Source organism: Scophthalmus maximus, chromosome 9, assembly GCF_022379125.1.
Source record: "Scophthalmus maximus strain ysfricsl-2021 chromosome 9, ASM2237912v1, whole genome shotgun sequence".
Classification (NCBI taxonomy): domain Eukaryota; kingdom Metazoa; phylum Chordata; class Actinopteri; order Pleuronectiformes; family Scophthalmidae; genus Scophthalmus; species Scophthalmus maximus.
In genome coordinates, this window is record NC_061523.1 from 18576473 (window position 1) to 18594337 (window position 17865).

Below are 17865 nucleotides of genomic sequence, written 5' to 3' on the forward strand. Positions count from 1 at the left end.
AAAATACTGCGTCAGTACCGACTGGGAACTGCTGAAGTACGTCGGCTGGTTCCCACGGCAGTAACATGTTGTGGAATGTTAGCCAAATCTATCAATCCAAGATGTTTCACTTTTTCAATCTTGGGATGTGACCGCATGCAAATTGTCACATCAAATAAAAACGCGGCATCGTGGGGGGCATCCAAGCCATGCAAGGGCAGGGAAATGGAAATTATATTCACACCTAAAAATAAAAAATAAAACTGTATCTGAAAGGAGCATGTGCTGTAATACTAGATGTCTCCATTCACTCGCAGTGTAAGAGGTTTCAGCCTCAGCAACATTGAAAGGGGTCTAATGTAAATGTTGTTCTCAAAATAAATAGAAATGACAACAATGTGTTTGCCAAACCACAATGTAGAGGTAATGTAGAACTAAAAAAAAAAAAATTAAAAACGAACATGGTGTTCATTGACTGTGGCACTTGGATATCTGGTTGTGGCCAGAATAATCCCAGGCCCCGTCCTTTCTCAAGTGTGGAAAATAAAATATTTGTTGTGATGTCTCGTCCCAGTTGGTTCACGCAGCCCTCAATCTCTCCCATCACTGTGTCGTTGCTTAGTGTTGCTGGTTTCCTGACCTGGACGACAGAATGACGAGGTCAGCCGGGAGGTGATCCCCATTTGCAGCTCTGACTACTTCGCCAACAGCCACCTGAGATCACCCACCACACACCAGCAGGGGGCGAGATAGAGACCGTGTGGCAGTTGTTTTTTCGCACCAGAGGGAAGGGATGGAGAGAGGGGGGGGGAGAAGAAAAAAAACACAGACAGAGACAGACAGAAAAACAGCAAACACATAAGGGGAGAGAAGAGCACAATGATCAGTCCTGTGTGATTAGAGGAAATGGTTGGTCGTCTGTTCTCCTTTTCACAAAACCATTCAGATAAACCGTACTGCACGGAAGTTGCTGGTATATGACAATAACTATGAAAATAATGATAATGAAGGGTAAGACTGAATCAAGCACTCAATTTTAAACAAAATATTCTTAAAGTGGAGACAGAGAATCATTCTATGCTACAAAAACCTGATCCACAAATGGACCAAATGGTTTTTGAAAAGGTGAAGGAGGTAGGCAGGTTTATGTCGGCATGATTTGTCAATTCTGATCCAGAATCATATCACCGATGTCCCTCCTAGAGAAATGATGGGTGTTACATGACGATTCATAGCATCACATGCTTTTCCTGGACTCTCAAGGTTTTGCATTACTGAACAAAACGTCAAATTCTCATTTTCAATCTTCTTTTTTTTTGCCACTTGGACAAAAGTGGCTCCGTTTATCATCTAACAATCACTTCTGTAGGGACAACAGAGATAAGTTCCCCGCGGGCTGGCAGGAGGGTGGGCTCCGATACCTGGACGCCAAAATGACAGCATCCGCAGGAACGAAATCACCGCCATTTACTCTAATAACATCGCCCACTTCAATCTGCGAAAAATAAAAGGTTCACTGCTGCGCACAGCATAAAAGAAGTGCACATTGTACAATGATGATGAGAAGAGATATTACTGCTGCATAGTGAGTGTAGTCACTACGCATATACCATAATTCACCAAACTATCTGTTTATTAGTGCTTTAAATGCTTACAAAATGACATTTAAGTTCATGCACAAACTGTTGTAGCATTAATATCTCTTTTTTTCAGTCACTGATGTTGTCAATTAAAACATTTGTAAAACTTCTGATCAGGCAGTTTTAAGACTTAAAGTATAATTCAAAATGCATAGTTGAAGAATTAATGAGAATGACATAAGAATTTATTCTGTCACAAAGAGCAAAGAACTGAGTATTAGCAGCAGGTAAAACCTCTCTTCAAACTTCTCAGGTTCATAATGTCACTCACATCACAATGACCATGTGAGTTTATAAAGATGTAAGGTGACACGTTCAATTTACACACCAGAGAGAGCAGAGAACAGTGAGGCATTGTGAAGATTAGGTCAAAACCCTGAATAATCAATGTGCAAAATTTAAGGATGTAGAGGAAAAATAGTTGTGAAACAGCTGCAAACAACAACAGCCCGTAAGAAACATTGCTGAATGTTGCTAGATGACATAATATGTAAATTTGCAAACCTGTTATATTATCACTTCATATTTGCATTTTATCTTAGTGTCGGCTGCTTTCAGCCCCTCATCTGTTTGCCTCCCATGCACAGTATTTATTTATGCAAAGTATGAGATTATCAACGCTACATGTTAATCAGCACTCACTTCCAATCCAGTCGGTGAAATGCGAGGCACAGAGAGGTGTGCACTCAGAGGTCAGTAAATCTGACGACAAAGTTGCTTGGTTGTAAACGATGCCTGTACACGCCCCCTTGATGAAACATCAGTACATGAACCTGAAGATCAGGCTCTACATGAATAATTCTGATCGAGAAGATATTTGGCAAAAGCCTCTTCCATTTGGCCTCCTCCGAGCTGTCCTGGAAGAGTTGCTGTTGAAAAGGACCCAGGAGGCCAAATAGAAAAATCTGGGAGAGAAGCGACTTTTACAATACGCATGATGAAAATGTGTCAATCTTTTAAAACCTTGACTTTTTTCAGAGAAGATTTCTGTGTTTATGAAGGGAAGAGATTTTAACAGGGCAGCAACAGTGGTTTTCTTCCTGAATTCAAATATTTTGTGAGTGAATATCTCAGTTAAAGAAATGTTGTGCTTCAGAGTGTGTGTATATCTATTGTGTAGTTTTAGTCAGTCTTATCATACATGCTTTATTTTAGCATGTTTTTATGTTGCATAGTGTTAGTTTACTCTGCAATAACTGCTGCATCCTCCCATCTATCTTGGTCTATTTGTCTTGTGTTCATCCTAATATATATATATTTACTTTTTTTACTGGATAATAGTAAAACTGTTATTATTAGTCTTGGAGTTGAAATGGCAACATCCCACACTACATCTTCTGCTGTTAATTAATCTATTCAAAAGGGCAAATCAACAAATACTTCATGCAATAAATCCTTCATCTCATCTGTCTCAGAAAAATTTAAAAAAAGGAGTCAATTCAATTTATTGCACTGCTACAATGAACCCCTGTAATGGATGTGACGAACAATTTAGCAGTAAAAATCGACCTAATAACTGCGCTTCCTCGTGTGTGTTTTCTCCACACCCTCTGCTTTTAGCTGAATTGTTCCAGTCACAGTAATAAAATAGTAATAGAGAAGAGAGGAAGCTGGTCTTTGTCCTCCAGCATTGCCGTGTAATGACCGTCAACACGGAAACAGTGGATTAATGAGTTAGCTGGATACTGGAGGAGTCAGAGGATGGTGTGTGTGTGTGTGTGTGTGTGTGTGTGTGTGTGTGTGTGTGTGTGTGTGTGTGTGTGTGTGTGTGTGTGTGTGTGTGTGTGTGTGTGTGTATGTGTGTGTGTGTGTTTGATGTATATTTTATGTGAGATTCCAGTAGTTGACAACAGAACAATCAATGGTTGAACTGGTACATTGAATGATGTGTGTAATGCTCCAAATGTAGAAAATGTGAACTGGTAAAAATGACCAGTAGTGACACAATGTGCGACAACACGTACCTTCTCCCAGTGCACAATTTCCCAGGCACCATTTCGTAATACTGTCGGGTGGTGGTTAAAGGGAGAGACAAAGAGGAAGTAGACAGATGGAGAACACTTGTTAGAAAACACTGCCATTGGTTTTTTTGTATGTCATGATACAACGCAGAGCAGATTTTATGATTTAAAAAGCACGTTTAAGAAATAATTTTTCAATACCTTGACATTCCTTTTTGTTGACAACATTGTCAGCAATGTGGCGTTTCTGTGGGGGGGAAAAAAGAACAACATTCACATCCTCTGATATAAATTAATTACTAACAATCAAACCAGATAGGGGGATGAGCATTAAATTCCTGAGTGAGAAACGAGTGTGAGAGGCCTTGTCCATCCATGTTGGCTTAATCCTGATCCTATAGCAGGAAAGGACATGAAGACATTGACGCAGTGAAGCACAACTTACTACAGCGACAGAGGGAGATCTAAGTCTGCAGCTACAGGCTGAGGAAAGATCACACCTTTGCACTGACTGCACAGTGGCTGTTGATATTCTCACTATGACCACACACACTTTGCGCAGACAGAGAGCCCCACATCCTAGTAATGTTAATGACCGACTACTTGTACCTCAGCAAATGCGGACAAAACAAGCCTAAAAATACTTCCCCAAAATAAGGAACGAAAAGAAAATTCAATGATCTACGTGCTTCCATCTGCCACTGATGATCACATATTACAGTTTGGCTTTATGAGATAGAAAATAATAATATCAAACATGAAACAAATGTTATAAATGTTTTGTGAACCTAATGAATTACCAACAAGGCTATGTGCATGTCTCATTTGCAGATTCCATCACGGCCCGCCAGCTATCGGTTGTGTGCGCGCTGGTTTTTCGCCACAGCCCAGGTTCTGTTAATTGTGAACAAAGAAAATGGTGTGGACCACACCTCACAACACGGCGTGTGCAGTTTCCCCGACACCTTAAGGATTAGACTTGCTAGTGAATGACGCCGCGACGTTGACACGTTTTTTTGCCTAGAGTTTGGCACGTTGGCCTCACATACCCATGGCTTCCGGTTCGAGCCCCGGCCAGTGCAGTAAAATCATCATCATCAACAACAACAACAACAACCACCACCACCACCACCACCACCACAAAGAGAGGGACAAGCTTTCCCCAAAATCGCTTACTCCCCCTTTAAGTTAGGCAGCATGTACACGACTCCACTGCGTTTCCTCCCCATCAAAATCCATATCAGCAGTATGAAATCCCCTCATGTCCTTCTTGTCTGCTGAGGAGTCACGCAGTCAACTGTGACTTCAGCAGCTGATTCCAAGGGACAGTCTGTCAGCTAGCATCACGCTGAGTAATGATGTGTTGCTGAGTCCGTCTCACTTAAACAATCACTGTGCGATTGTTGAGGCGAGGACGCGTCCACTCGCAGCCCCGCTGATATTCTGTTTACTCTGAGGATCTGACCGGATTTTGTCCAATTCTAATACATTTAAGTTCTGGGTCATTTGACACGCTGTGCTGTACAATTAAGAAAAGGGAAAAAACATATTTTGTTTGCTCATTGAGAAACCAGAGCAACTGAAGATGAAGTAGCTTGTATACAGCTGCTGACAGGAGAGGAGGAGGAGGAGGAGGAGGAGGAGGAGGAGGAGGAGGAGGAGGAGGAGGGTGTTCTGTCTCCTTCTCCAGTGATCTGTGGAGTCTCCTCACAAGAAAAATATGTCTAATGCTACAGCTGTTAGTATCAAAGCCTATAGTGTATAGTCCGTTTGAACATTAAAAGTATCAAATACTCTGAGTCTTTTGTTCTTTTCGGATCCATCTATCTCACTGTAGCTGTTTTCGGGCATGCACTGGAGTCATGGTCAGACATTTTTTGCCGGAGAGGGGCTGTACGTGAGTGCTCGCTCTCTGGAGAATTCCCAGAGGGCGAGTGGACTGTTTGATGACTGTGAACACAAACAGTTGAATTATCATCATTTCCTGCCTCCTGCACGCTCTACCCAGACGCCACAGAGCGCTGTTGTGAACGCGTCTGACTCTCCTGCTGTGTTCGTCATATGTGAATGTCAATTCTTCTGGGAATTTCCTTTTCCATTTCACGTCTTATAACAGCTTTTTTTTTTTCTCCTCTTCCATCAGGTGCTGTCCTTTTTTGTCCAGTCCCCAGCTGAATTAAAACTTTGGTTAAACATCCCTGCAAACGTGCTGCGGTGTCGATTGAAATGCTTGGTGTTGTCAAATGGTTTTTAACCTTTCATCAGCTGGACTGTGCCCAGAAACAAAGTTCGCTAGTAGAGACCTTTTTAGAAAGATCATTCATCATCCGCTGTGCAAACAAAAGCTGTCAGCTAATTTCCTTCATATATTTATACTATCTTTTCCCCACTGTACAGATCCTGCTCTATCCATAAATGTATAGTAACAGCCCTGATATATCAGTTACCTCACAACTCGTTCCTGTCCTTCGCCCTTCTCAAATTCTCTTTCTGTCTCTGCCCCTCTCGCTCCATCTGTCCCATTGGACGTGAAGGAAAGACGACGGACTGTATTTAGATGATGTGTGTAATCACAGTGCAGTGGAGAGCGTATGCATGAATACTGCAGTATCAGGCCTCTGTAGGCTTCAGCTATAGAGGGGGGTGGGGTGGGGGTGGGGGTGAAAGCAGCGTGATATAAAAGGGAAGAGCATCTGCAACGTTACCTTGATTAACCCGCTAATATGGCTGTAATATAAACGTAATGAGACAGTGAGCAATGAGCTGCAATGAGGTTTAACCACATAGGGCGCTCGCAACCATTTTCTTTGGTCTTTCAACTGCTGTTTTTGTTTCAGTTTGACTTGAGTGTTACTGGATTTTGGAAATTCTGTGCAGATCATAATTCACAGCGTTGCATTTTTTAGATTGTAACACTTTAAGACGATAGATAGCTGAGCTAACTAACAGCTGAGTGTGTGTGTGTGGTGTGTGTGTGTGTGTGTGTGTGTGTGTGTGTGTGTGTGTGTGTGTGTGTGTGTTGTGTGTTGTGTGTTGTGTGTTGTGTGTTGTGTGTTGTGTGGTGTGTGTGTGTGTGCGTGTGTCCCTAGTGCATGATTCATGAAGTCAGGGGTCGATGTTGCCCCAGCAGGTCAACTTGTGTGAGGGACAGCACAGTACAGGGGACAGACGTGCGCGCAGGTGACCTTCAGCAGTAAAGACAGAGTCATCACCGCTCTGTTCCCATGTTTTTCACAACCGGCTGGGAGGGGGAAAAAAGTGCTGCGCTCGTCCCTTCAGCGTGAGACAGAAACTTATAGTATAGAGTAACTGTCCACTGGGACCTGCGCAGAAGATCGCATTGCAGGGGTCACTGCAAAATGGTAGAATGCGACATTCAATGACTTGGTTGAGATTGACTTGAAGTGGATTACCCAACAAATTTTGAAACAAGAGTTCATACATTAAAAAACGTTTGACCAAAGTAAATTACTAACTCCGACTGAATGAAAAGCAGTACACCAGCTCAGATTTGCTCGAGGGCAGACAGTTAGTTGGTCTGAATTTGTTCGCACTAACTGCCTCTGTTTAGTTCGCTCAGTGAGGACTCTGGATGGACCTCTGAGATCAGCCTGTGTGTCTACGTGTGATGGTGTGTGTCTATATGCTGGGGAGCATCCTGCTGTGGTCGCATAACCATCACTGCCTCATCGCTGCTCCACGGGGAACAGTGCAGCTCTCAGAGGACAAACTGTACAGTACGAAACAGAAAAACAAAAGCCCACACGCTACCGGAGGACAGTCTCTTCAGATCAAAGAGCTGTGTGTCCATCGAAGAGAGTGTTTGTAACCTACATTACAAATAAATAGTTAACAGAGCATTTAACATTATTTTTGGAGGATCAAACACTTCATGTACTCAGGTGGTGTTGACCACAACTACTTGATTTGGGGGCATATGTTATTTATGGAAAAATGGATAGAAAATATAGAGAAATGTACAGTAAGATCGAACAGTCGTTTTAAACCAATTGTAATTTTTCCGTTTAATACTTGCCGACTGCCTGAATTTTTTTTAAGTCAGGGTCTCGCTGATGTGTGCAGCCAGATGAGGGCTCTCAGATACTTCAGTAACTTTTAGGAAAAGATTGTGTGATAGTTTCAAGAAAAAATATCTAGACACAACCACTGTACGCACCAAGACATGTATCAAATTATTATTTGAAGTCTTACCAGATCCTCAATGATCTCCTTGACAGCAGCCACCACCAGAATGAAGAGCAGCGGCACCAGTGTGGTCCAGCGACCAGTGGGGGACACATCTGGGATTTGCTGGACAAAGTGAATAAGGGAAAAAAAGTATTTTCCTTCAGAAAAACAAGGTGCAGACAGACAGCGACTGAACTAAGCAGCGATTTGTCCCAAACACACTCATGCTGCCAAAGACATTTGCATTAAAGTCAATTTCCTTTTATCTGCATTAAAAAGCAAGGCCCCACATAATGCCAAGACCAGGGTCACAGATCAAAGGAAACTTGAACGGAATAGATTTCTTCTCTTCCTCATCTGCATGGATGTTTTATTCAAGGTCGCAGAATTGACAGGGCAGGTAATGAAGATTCACACTGGCCGCTTTTCAAAGGCAGCTACTTCAAGGTCACTGGAGGGGGCCCGCTTCTGTCATGCTCATTCATCCTTTCAATTATTCAGTCCAGTTGTTTATCCATATACATGTCATTCCTGACCCTGCCACACTCACCTGCCGGCCTTTCCCACCAGTGGCATCACCTGACCGGCTCCTCCTCTGTGCCTCAGATTTACAGCTCCCCCTGCCTGTTTTCATTCTGAACGTGTTTTGGATTTTGCCTCAACCTGACCCACCTTCTCTTTTTTTCCCGGTTAAGCTTTGAACACCTGAGACATGGATTTTTGCTCTTTTGGATCTTATCGTAACAACTGATGGTTGAGGATTTAAGTGTGAAAGGGATTAATGTTGACCTATACTGGCGAACCACTGCACTCCTAATTCTGAGACGTTTTTTGGGGGGTTGTTGCAATTTAAAGAGCTGATTATCAGTTGGACAAACTCAGGACCCAGGAAAAATTCACAATAGATTTTCACATCATTCCTGCTACTCCACCTGTGGCTCTAAATCACTTTGACTGTTTCTATGTGTCGCCTCTGTCCAATTCAGTTTCTGTGCTGCACTGTAGTGGCACTGTAGTGACAGTAATGGACAAAAGTACATCCATCTACGGCACCACATGCATTTCCACGGCATTTAATATGTAGTATAGGGTGTTGAGCCTGCGGGCAAATCGAGTTTCCTCTTAAAGGAGGCACACATTGTATTACATGCATTATTCATTATTGGGATATATAAAGTACTGGTGTGTGTGTGTGTATGGTTGTATGTGTGTGTGCAAATGAAATTACAGATCTGACCTTTGGATGTGGTGTCTAGGTCACAGCAAACAGTAAAAAACTCAAGCTGAGAAGAGCAGCGTTTTAATATTAATACGGCGGTTTGCCAGTTATGTTTGTATCCAAATCTAGGCGTGTCACAGGATCTCAGAAATGAAAACTGCCTCTTACCTGCAAAAGTGCAATGAAGAGGAAGAAGGCGTTGGCTGCCCTCCTGAACTGCGAGTACAGGAACCGGGGAAGGAAGGTGAGGACGTTATATTTAGCAGTGCTGAAGACCGGATCGAGCGGCAGACACGGCAGCGACGGATGGCAGAGAGGAAGAGGAGAAGGACACAAGAGAAACAAAAATTAGATTATATGATTTTATAATATATGATTATATGACTCTTTTTTTTTATGCAAATATTCTAAAAGAACCATGTCCTTGCCCCTTCAGCACGGCATTTCGACAAGGTCCTTTCAGTTACAGACACAGGTGTGTGTGTGTGTGTGTGTGTGTGTGTACGTGTATGTGTGTGTACATGTGTTTGTGTGTTTGAAGGATGAAGAGCAGAGACCAGTGGACACAGTGATCATAAAGAATAATTAAGAGGAAGAAGGGAGTTGGCAGAGGGGAAGTAAAGAGCTCCTGGAAGACATGAGCTATGATGTCTGTGCTGCTGCGGCGGTGTTTGATGTGGGTGGATGGGAGTGACGGTGGGGTGGTTGGCGGTGGTGCACTGAGGCCGGTGGAGCCCTCAGCAGCCCCACGTTCAGACCTCCAGCAGTCTGATTTACAGCTGCGTTTAAGGGCCAGTCAGAACAGCCACTTTGGGAGAAGATTCATGCCATGATGTACGCCAGGCCGCTGGCAGCGCTTTGCTTACTCACGCACACACAATAGCTGTCACACGTATACAAGCAGAATATCAGAGAGTATAGCCTCAAACTCGTCCAAAGGGCCAAAGCATATGGAGGTTAGCATTAGTGATACCACTGTTTTTTACTCCCGCTGGACCCAATCGTATTTGACAGGCACTTTTTCACCATTTACAGCGCGCCCACGAGCGAATAATGCAAGTGGGCGAGCTGTAAGTGAAAAGCATTACATTCAGTGTCGTCGTGGCTGCTTGGTACAGCGGAGCTGTCTGGGACGGAGTGAGGGCAAAGCATTGTTCTGACAGCGGTAGAATGTAATGCCAGCCTCACGCAGGAGCCAGCCGAAGAGCCCCCGTCGGAACAACGGTCGAGAACGGAAAAAATCCTTCTCTACAGATCAGGTGATGAAGTGAAATAGTGAAACTAAACCTCTGGATTTGTAGCATTAAAAAAATTACTGCATTAACTTGAGCAATTTCAAAATATATTTGTTTCCCTCATGTTCAAAAAGTCAAACACAATAACTCATCTGACCTGTTTCTTTAAACTTACCAGAGAAAATGAACAGACAGGACAGACGTCTGGTCACTTCCCTTTAGGCTCAACTGCTTCTACTTGTTCGACCAAATGGTGATTTCTGAACTTTTCGTCATGAATTCTGCGGTAGCCTGAATTTCCCCAATCCAACTCGAACCACTGGATTTTAAAACTGCTCAACTTGAAATGTTTATTATTGCAGTACATCAACATCACATGCAGAAGTTTTGCCATCATGAGCCGAGAAACAGGTTAAGTGGGAAAATGTATTCACAAGGAAGTGGAGCAAGAATAAAGCACGTCTCTCATGCAGGTTTTCCTAAAAGCCCCGGCTTCAGCATCACCGTGTCATCTCGTCTTTGAGATCCTCCCACGGTTTCTGCTCAACCATGTAGTTCCTCATGCGGGTAGAGGTGCGTGAATCATGCTGTGTCCTGCTCTCTAGTGCACTAACTTCCTCCACAAAGGCAGGGCCAAGATAAAGAGCTCGTTTAACACTCTCCTTAATGGATGATAATGGATCCCACATTTTATTTCCTGGAGGTGCCCTGAGGATCAGGACGCTACGAGAGGAGCACGTCCTCCTCACAGTTACTCACAGTTATCCTGATTGTAGCCGCGCAGCAGCGATCAGAAGAACTTTTATAAACATCTATCAACATTTTCACCATAGTGGGAAAGTTTATGTTGGCTTGTTGTATTCGTGTCAAAGTCATGGGCCGCCCACGGGCCATGGTAGAATCTAAATGGGATACCACAGATACAAACAAATGACAACCATCGCTAGAAGAGGACTATCACAGTAAGAACACTCGCCCACACGCAGCTTGAATAAGTCTGGTTGGGGAAGATGTATATACTGTATATAAGCTGCTTTCAGACATGCACCCTAAGTCCTGGCATATTCCTAAAATTTTCCGGAGGGGCTGTACGCAAATGTCCGCAAATGTTGCTCCGGACACTTCTCGTTCATCTTTCTGCCAGAGAATTTCCACAGATGTCTTGCGTGAGATATTGACGAGGTCAGGTGAAAAGCAAATTAAGAAACCCAAACAACTATACACATTTTTCTGTAGTGAATGTGCACGTGGGTCATGTGTTTGTGTCCTCGTCTGTCTGTGTCAGTGCGTATCTCAATTGTCTCTTGTTTCCCACACAAGACACGTAATTAGCTTTTCATGGCAACTCAACAGTAGAATGTTTTGTAAGGCCACTCCCGTTCACCGCAGGATGAGTTGTCATCAACACAGCGATTATACACATTCACATTACAACCACATCTGCCAGCAACCGGTGCAGCTGAATAAACAATCTGCAGCACATAATGGCACAACCAAGGAGCCTCTCTGACTGTTGTGAGCCAGGAGTCATGTATGTGCGCCCGTGTTGTGCTCTGCAGGTCTGATGCTGGAGAGGGAGAATCGGATCAAATGAAAGGGAGAGGCCAGTGAGGGCTTTCTATATTCTTGTAAGATTAGATTCTCCATTTATCACAGACCCTGCTCCTGTTGGTGTCTCCACAGGTCACTTCCGAGACTCCAACCAATCGTGTTGGACAAATTAGATCTTCAGAGCGGCCTAGACCCTGTGCCTTCGAGGCTTGAAGCAAATGTTTTGGCAAGTTAAAAATAAAAAAATAAAAACTACAAGGACAAATGAAAGAGGAGGCCTTTGTCATCTACAGTCTGTGTACTTCACTGCTGCAATACTGCAGTAACACTTCAAATTTCTGAAATGGTTTAAAAGACACCGCTTGCATTGATTATAGTCAGGTCCAAACCTGGTGGTTCCTGAAAAAAATGCTGCTTGAAACGACATTAACGTACAAACTGGCATCCAGCTCACTGTGCCTGACTGCAGACAAACAGTGTATCACCTTTACTCAGTTCTATACATTATTAAAACTGATATATTATGTACATCATCAGTTTCAAAGGTTATTTCAGATCAGTGTAGAATATTTAGTTTCATGATTTTGTGTGTTTGCCTTGTTAAAAACTGTTAATAATTAATAACCAAACTAAAATTAAATCTCAAATAAATAGGTAGATATCACATTACATTTATTTATCGCTAGTACTACGGTTTAGTTATTAGCTGTTTTTGTGCAAGCACGTACTGTATATATCTCAAACTGCTCATGCAGCAGGAATGCTAACAATGATGTTCCTTGACAGAGAACGGCCTGATGCAAAAATCCTGACCTTTAATGCTAAAAGCACTGCACTCCTCGGAGAGCAACAACAGGATAAAGAGGCCAGACTGGAGGATCTGGACTAATGCACCGCTGGTGATACAAATCTTGAAGGTACTATATCAAATGTGATATGATTATGGTTGCTGTTACAGCCGGACCTGCAGAGCAGCAGTGGCTCCCCCACGCAACAAACCACTGCACCGCACACGAGTCACGACGCAAGAAAAATGAATGAGTTTATCAATTCATTATTTTCAAAAGGGTAAAATATATAACAGATCAGCCTGCTACTTCCTGTGTGTATGGTCACATCAGAGTAATAAAAAAAAACATATATTACATTTATTTTTAGACATCTGTGTGGAAAATTGTTGGTTCCACGAAAGAAAAAAAGAAAAAACACTTTAAATGGACTCACGGTCTCTTGCTATCAGGAGATTCTCCCCATGGCTGACATTTAAGTAGCTGCTTCACAGTCATACTGTTTTGCTTGTGACTCTGAAGGTTAATGTGGGGTTAAAGGCAGAATGGCAAGTTACGCTGCAGGTCACCATGAGAAGAACTGATGGCTTCTGAGTCGCCATTACAGGGTCAGAAATAGCAGCGATTCACATCAGCAGCATAATGTTGAAGACGATAACTTTTGAGTGTGAATTTTCTAAAGCAGCTAAAGTGTTTAGATAGACATGGGGAAAGCATCTTGGCAGTATTCTCATATTTTTTCTGATGGCAAGACTGTGACAAGTTAGTCAGTGAGCAGAAATGTTGTAGTTTGTTGATGCAGACTCAAAATCTGGAGGTATGTGGACATGTCGTAACAGGTCATTGTGTTGCTCCGTTCCTAGTAACCACTGTGGCTGCATTGAGACTCGATGGCATCTTGTTTTCCCAGCACACAATACAAAGGCAACAAAGAGCACAATGTCCAGTTTAATGCTTTATAAATAAGTGACATGGAAAACGACAAGCAGCTCTCAATCAAATGCAGAGCATGTGGATATGTGAGAGTTAATTGCCACTGAAAAAAACGGACTTTTTTTTTTTCAAAAACATTAAAGTTTTGTATTAACCTAACTAGACCAGTCAATGCTGCTTAAGAGGCCTTCACCGACTTAATGCATCACAACAGCACATTATTACACGTCCTTACATTTCTCTGGTGTACTGCAGGAAGTTCACATGGGTCACACTGAGGAGCTTCAGTAGGAATACCCCCCAGGAAGTGGTAGTGTTAAAAAAGGTTTATAGATCCGTTCTGCAGGACTTTTGCCAACACTAAAATTTGCACCAACATTACCCTGTTGGTTACGCTGCCAAGCACACGGTGCAATCCAATGCATCACGGTATGCAGGAAGGTCTTCGATATTAACTTAATACCCTGGTGATGACCGCAACCTGTTGCTCTTAATCAAACCAGTTGAACTGACACATTTTCCCCATCAGCTCACACATGGATAGCTTCTCCTTACCTGACCCGATTGCAGCAAAACTTGGTGAACTGCTGCTGGTTGAGGTGTATCAGTCGGGCGTCTTCTTGGTCAGCTAGGGACGTCTTTGTGTCTGATGTGTCCTCGGTCTTTTCATATCCTGCAGAAAGGGAAAAAAGATGCTCTATGAGGGGGGGAAAAATCAGATTTGAGCACAAACAAAAGTAAGATGAAAGAGAAGAGCTTTGACATGTTTGAGTTGGTGCATGTCACAATGTAAAAGGCAGTAGTTTCTACACTCAGAGTGAAGACTAAGTAGAATAGAGTTGACCTTTAGATACACGGTATATTAAACAAGGTTTTAAATCATTATTTGGGTCATTTTCCACATACATTACTAACAACCTATGATCTTGTTTTCATTCTTGGTGCTGTGATGGATTAAAGTGGCACTGTAAAATTTCTCATTGTTGTAATTTTCAAAAGAATAAACCATGCCCTGAGACTGTGTTTTTCCCAACAAAACAAGCCCTTTGTTTCACTGCTTATATGATGGACTACACTGTGTATTAGTCAAACTGTTTATAACGGCCTACAAATCACTGCAGCCTACACAACACTGGTAATTGTATGTATGCCACAGCTCAGTAGCAATAATCTGATGTTAGCATAATGCTTAAATTTGTATCTTAATGGGATGGAAAGGTGCTTTGGAAAAATATGAAAGTGGGGTTGCCAAATGACAGGCCGCTGACAGTGCATCACTCACTATCACATAAACAGTAAAATGCCAACTTAAACAGTGTTATATATATTACTACAGGGAACCACTGTATGTCAACACATTGACTCATACAAAGTGTTGCATAGATTCATCTGAGGGGGAAAGCAACACTTTAGTCTGATGTAGATGTTGTCTATTCTAGGCATTAACGCTTACATTTGGGTTTAATGTGTGTGAAAAGAGCTGTGTATAACAAAACAAACTGTGGTCAATGGAAAATAACAGTTCCTAAAACATCTGCAGTCTGATATTCTAGACATTTCAGTGATTGCCCCTGAGAATTGTCCGCGTCTACTTGTTACTGGAAATGTGTTTCCTGTCGAGATTAACATCCTGCTGGCTGTAGTAGATAGAACTTATGTGTGAATTAGCCGCAGCAGTGTGGTGTCAGATTATTAAAATAAAGAGGTACTATATGTGTAATACAATGATTTTGAACAATTCTTAGTTCTCTAAATGAAGAATTGCATCACTAGGTTGATATAAAAAGGCTAAAAACTAATCAATAGACCCATTTTGTTTAGATGCATAAAGAATGACATACGGAACTCATTCATCCCTCAGTTTATCATTCCACCTTACTCTGACTTCGAGTTGGGAAACCTGGAATCAGCACGGTTCCCCAGTTCCCCCACTGCTCTGCTCCCACCAAGTTCAACATAGTGGGATGGAGCTGCGCTGGCTAAATCAACACATCGAATCAGGCTTGTACGTGGGTCGCATGTAACACATTTTTCTCATCTTCTTCAACAACCACACACAATCATTTTTGTTTACCACCTGGCAAGAGGTGGTAAACACCTCTTACTTTGCGTCTTAAGGCAAAAGCCTCCAACGTCAGAGGGATGCTCTGTTGTAGGCTCTGTCCAGCTCTGTTACTCCACTTCACAGACATGCTTTCCATGCTGGAGAGAGGTGCTGCGTCATGTAAAAATAATGTCTCGGGATGTTTTGAGAATATGTCAAGCCTCTAGTTCGAAGCTGCTTACTGCAGTGCAGGATGGCAAACAGGAGACACATCAAATAATACATCTTTAGAACAGAGTGACTCGCAAAAGATGGGTTTTTGGGGTTAGGGTTAGGGTTAGGGGTTAGGGTTAGGGTTAGGAGTGGTCTGATCCAGTGGATGTACAGGGTCAAAGTTCACAATAAAATCACAATGTCCCGGTAAGATGTCCTCATTTAATGTTACACAGATACAGAATGTGGCACAATCTATCTTAGTTGTTACTGAGGTATTCTTAAAAATACCATTTCAAGGATCCATGAACCAGTCCATACATCATCCCAGATTGTATGGAAGGAGTTACTTAAAGCTGTGAAATAATAACTTGAATGATAACTGAAACAAAGAAAATCTTAGTAGATTGAAATTGTAACTTAAGGTACGAATTGAATTCTCTTCAACCAATCAATTGTTTGAAAAGTAAAATTATTACCTTCACCAAGGAGGTTAAGTTTTCATCGCCGTTTGTTAGTCTGTTTGTTAGTTAGAAGGATTACGCAAAAACTAAACAACCGTTGTCCTTGAAAAAAATTTTTGAGGGGATTTTGAACCTATCTGGATCAACAGGCAGATCCAGGATTTTTCAATTTCAAGGTAAGATAGGGCATTAGCCTTCGCAGACGTATGCGCTCTCCAAGCACACTTCTAGTTTGTAGATTCAATCGGCGCTCCACCAGGTAGCCTTATTAGCCTTAATAGCCTAACATAGCCTCATTTCATGTTTGAGACGGACGTATATGTTGAGGTGGACAAGCTATTAAAAAACAACTTTAAGATGAACTATCTGGCAATCTTGGGGGCAGACAGGGATTATCTAGATGAGAAATGTTCAAACTGAAGGTGCCTGAGGTTCACATTTCCCTGTCCTTGTGTTTTAATTGATACGTCTAGATTAGTGCCCACTGCACTGCCAAGAGAGCACTCCTGGAGAACTCATAAGTCAACAGTATTCCTAGACTCTCACATTGCATGCATGTGATCGAGTGCCTTCCCTAGCTTGCAGTAGTATTTGTGTTTGGGTTTATTAGGTAAGGACAGGCGCAGCATAGCTCCCACGACTACAGATAAACCCTGGAGTTTAAAAATGGAAAGAAGGGCCATTCTGAGGCACGGAGGGAGGCAGGGTGAGGGAAACAGTCTGTTTGAAACATCAACAACAAAAAAACGCGGTGTCATGGGATACCGTAACCGGAGTCCCTACCGGATGCCCCAGTTGCAAACCTCATCCCATCCCCCTGCCTACAGTATTTCCTTCTTGTCATGTCAAGTCAAGAGGAAACAAAGTAGAGGGCTGCCTCAGTCTTCAAAGACACACTTCACACTTTCTCGGTTCTTTTCTTCTGCTGCTTATTCTCGCCTTACTCTAAGCACTTTCTCTCTCATGTTACACAAACATTGAATCTTAAATTACAACTCTTGTTATTTCAATTATCCACTTGACTCCATATAGAATTACTAAAGAGTGACTGCCGATCGTTTCTTCCAACCATCATATTCTGACGTTTTCTCTCCTCAGCATGTGCTCTAGGGCTAAAATTAAATCACCCGCTGTGGTCATTTGACCACAGGGGAGAACATGGGCTGGCTATCGTAGCCTTGTTATGCAAGACATCACATCAGTATAGGTGGTTTATTGGATTAGTGTGTTGGCAGCTACAGGAGATTAAAGAGTGATGACTAGTGCTTGAGTAAGGAAACCTACAATGACGCCTGTTATTATCACATGTACCATTTATAAAGGACTAAAATACTGTAGATGCTTGTCGTACACAATATGATGTGGTTATCTAGTGATTCTTTTAGTTTTTTTGGTGAAATAGGATTGTCTAGACAGCCAATGACAGGTTCCTTGTTTTTATATTTGCAGTATACTGTATGGCCAGGGTTTAAGTGCCAGTTAAACATCTGGACAGTGCGGTTAAATGTCAGTAATAATTAATATGCCAAAGCGAAATCTTAGGTTGCACATCAAGGGACAAAGCCAGCAAACAAAGTTAGTCACAAAAATAATAATCCTTATGAAGCTTGGTTAATCAAAGAATGACAAATGAAAATGGGGGAGCGGCAT

At 42.3% G+C, this 17865-nt stretch overlaps 1 protein-coding gene across 6 annotated transcripts in view; it reads right to left on the reverse strand.

Annotated features, from left to right (window-relative positions):
* atp8a1 (ATPase phospholipid transporting 8A1) overlaps positions 1-17865 on the reverse strand; it is a 96445-nt gene that overhangs the window by 67387 nt on the left and 11193 nt on the right. For all 6 annotated transcript variants that reach the window (XM_035650849.2, XM_035650847.2, XM_035650848.2 and 3 more), the window contains exons 2-7: positions 14050-14167; positions 9156-9255; positions 7793-7891; positions 3782-3827; positions 3584-3624; positions 620-693 (exon numbers count right to left, since the gene is read on the reverse strand). In XM_035650849.2, coding sequence (XP_035506742.1) covers positions 620-693; positions 3584-3624; positions 3782-3827; positions 7793-7891; positions 9156-9255; positions 14050-14167 — 478 coding nt within the window. The remainder of the gene's footprint in view (positions 1-619; positions 694-3583; positions 3625-3781; positions 3828-7792; positions 7892-9155; positions 9256-14049; positions 14168-17865) is intronic.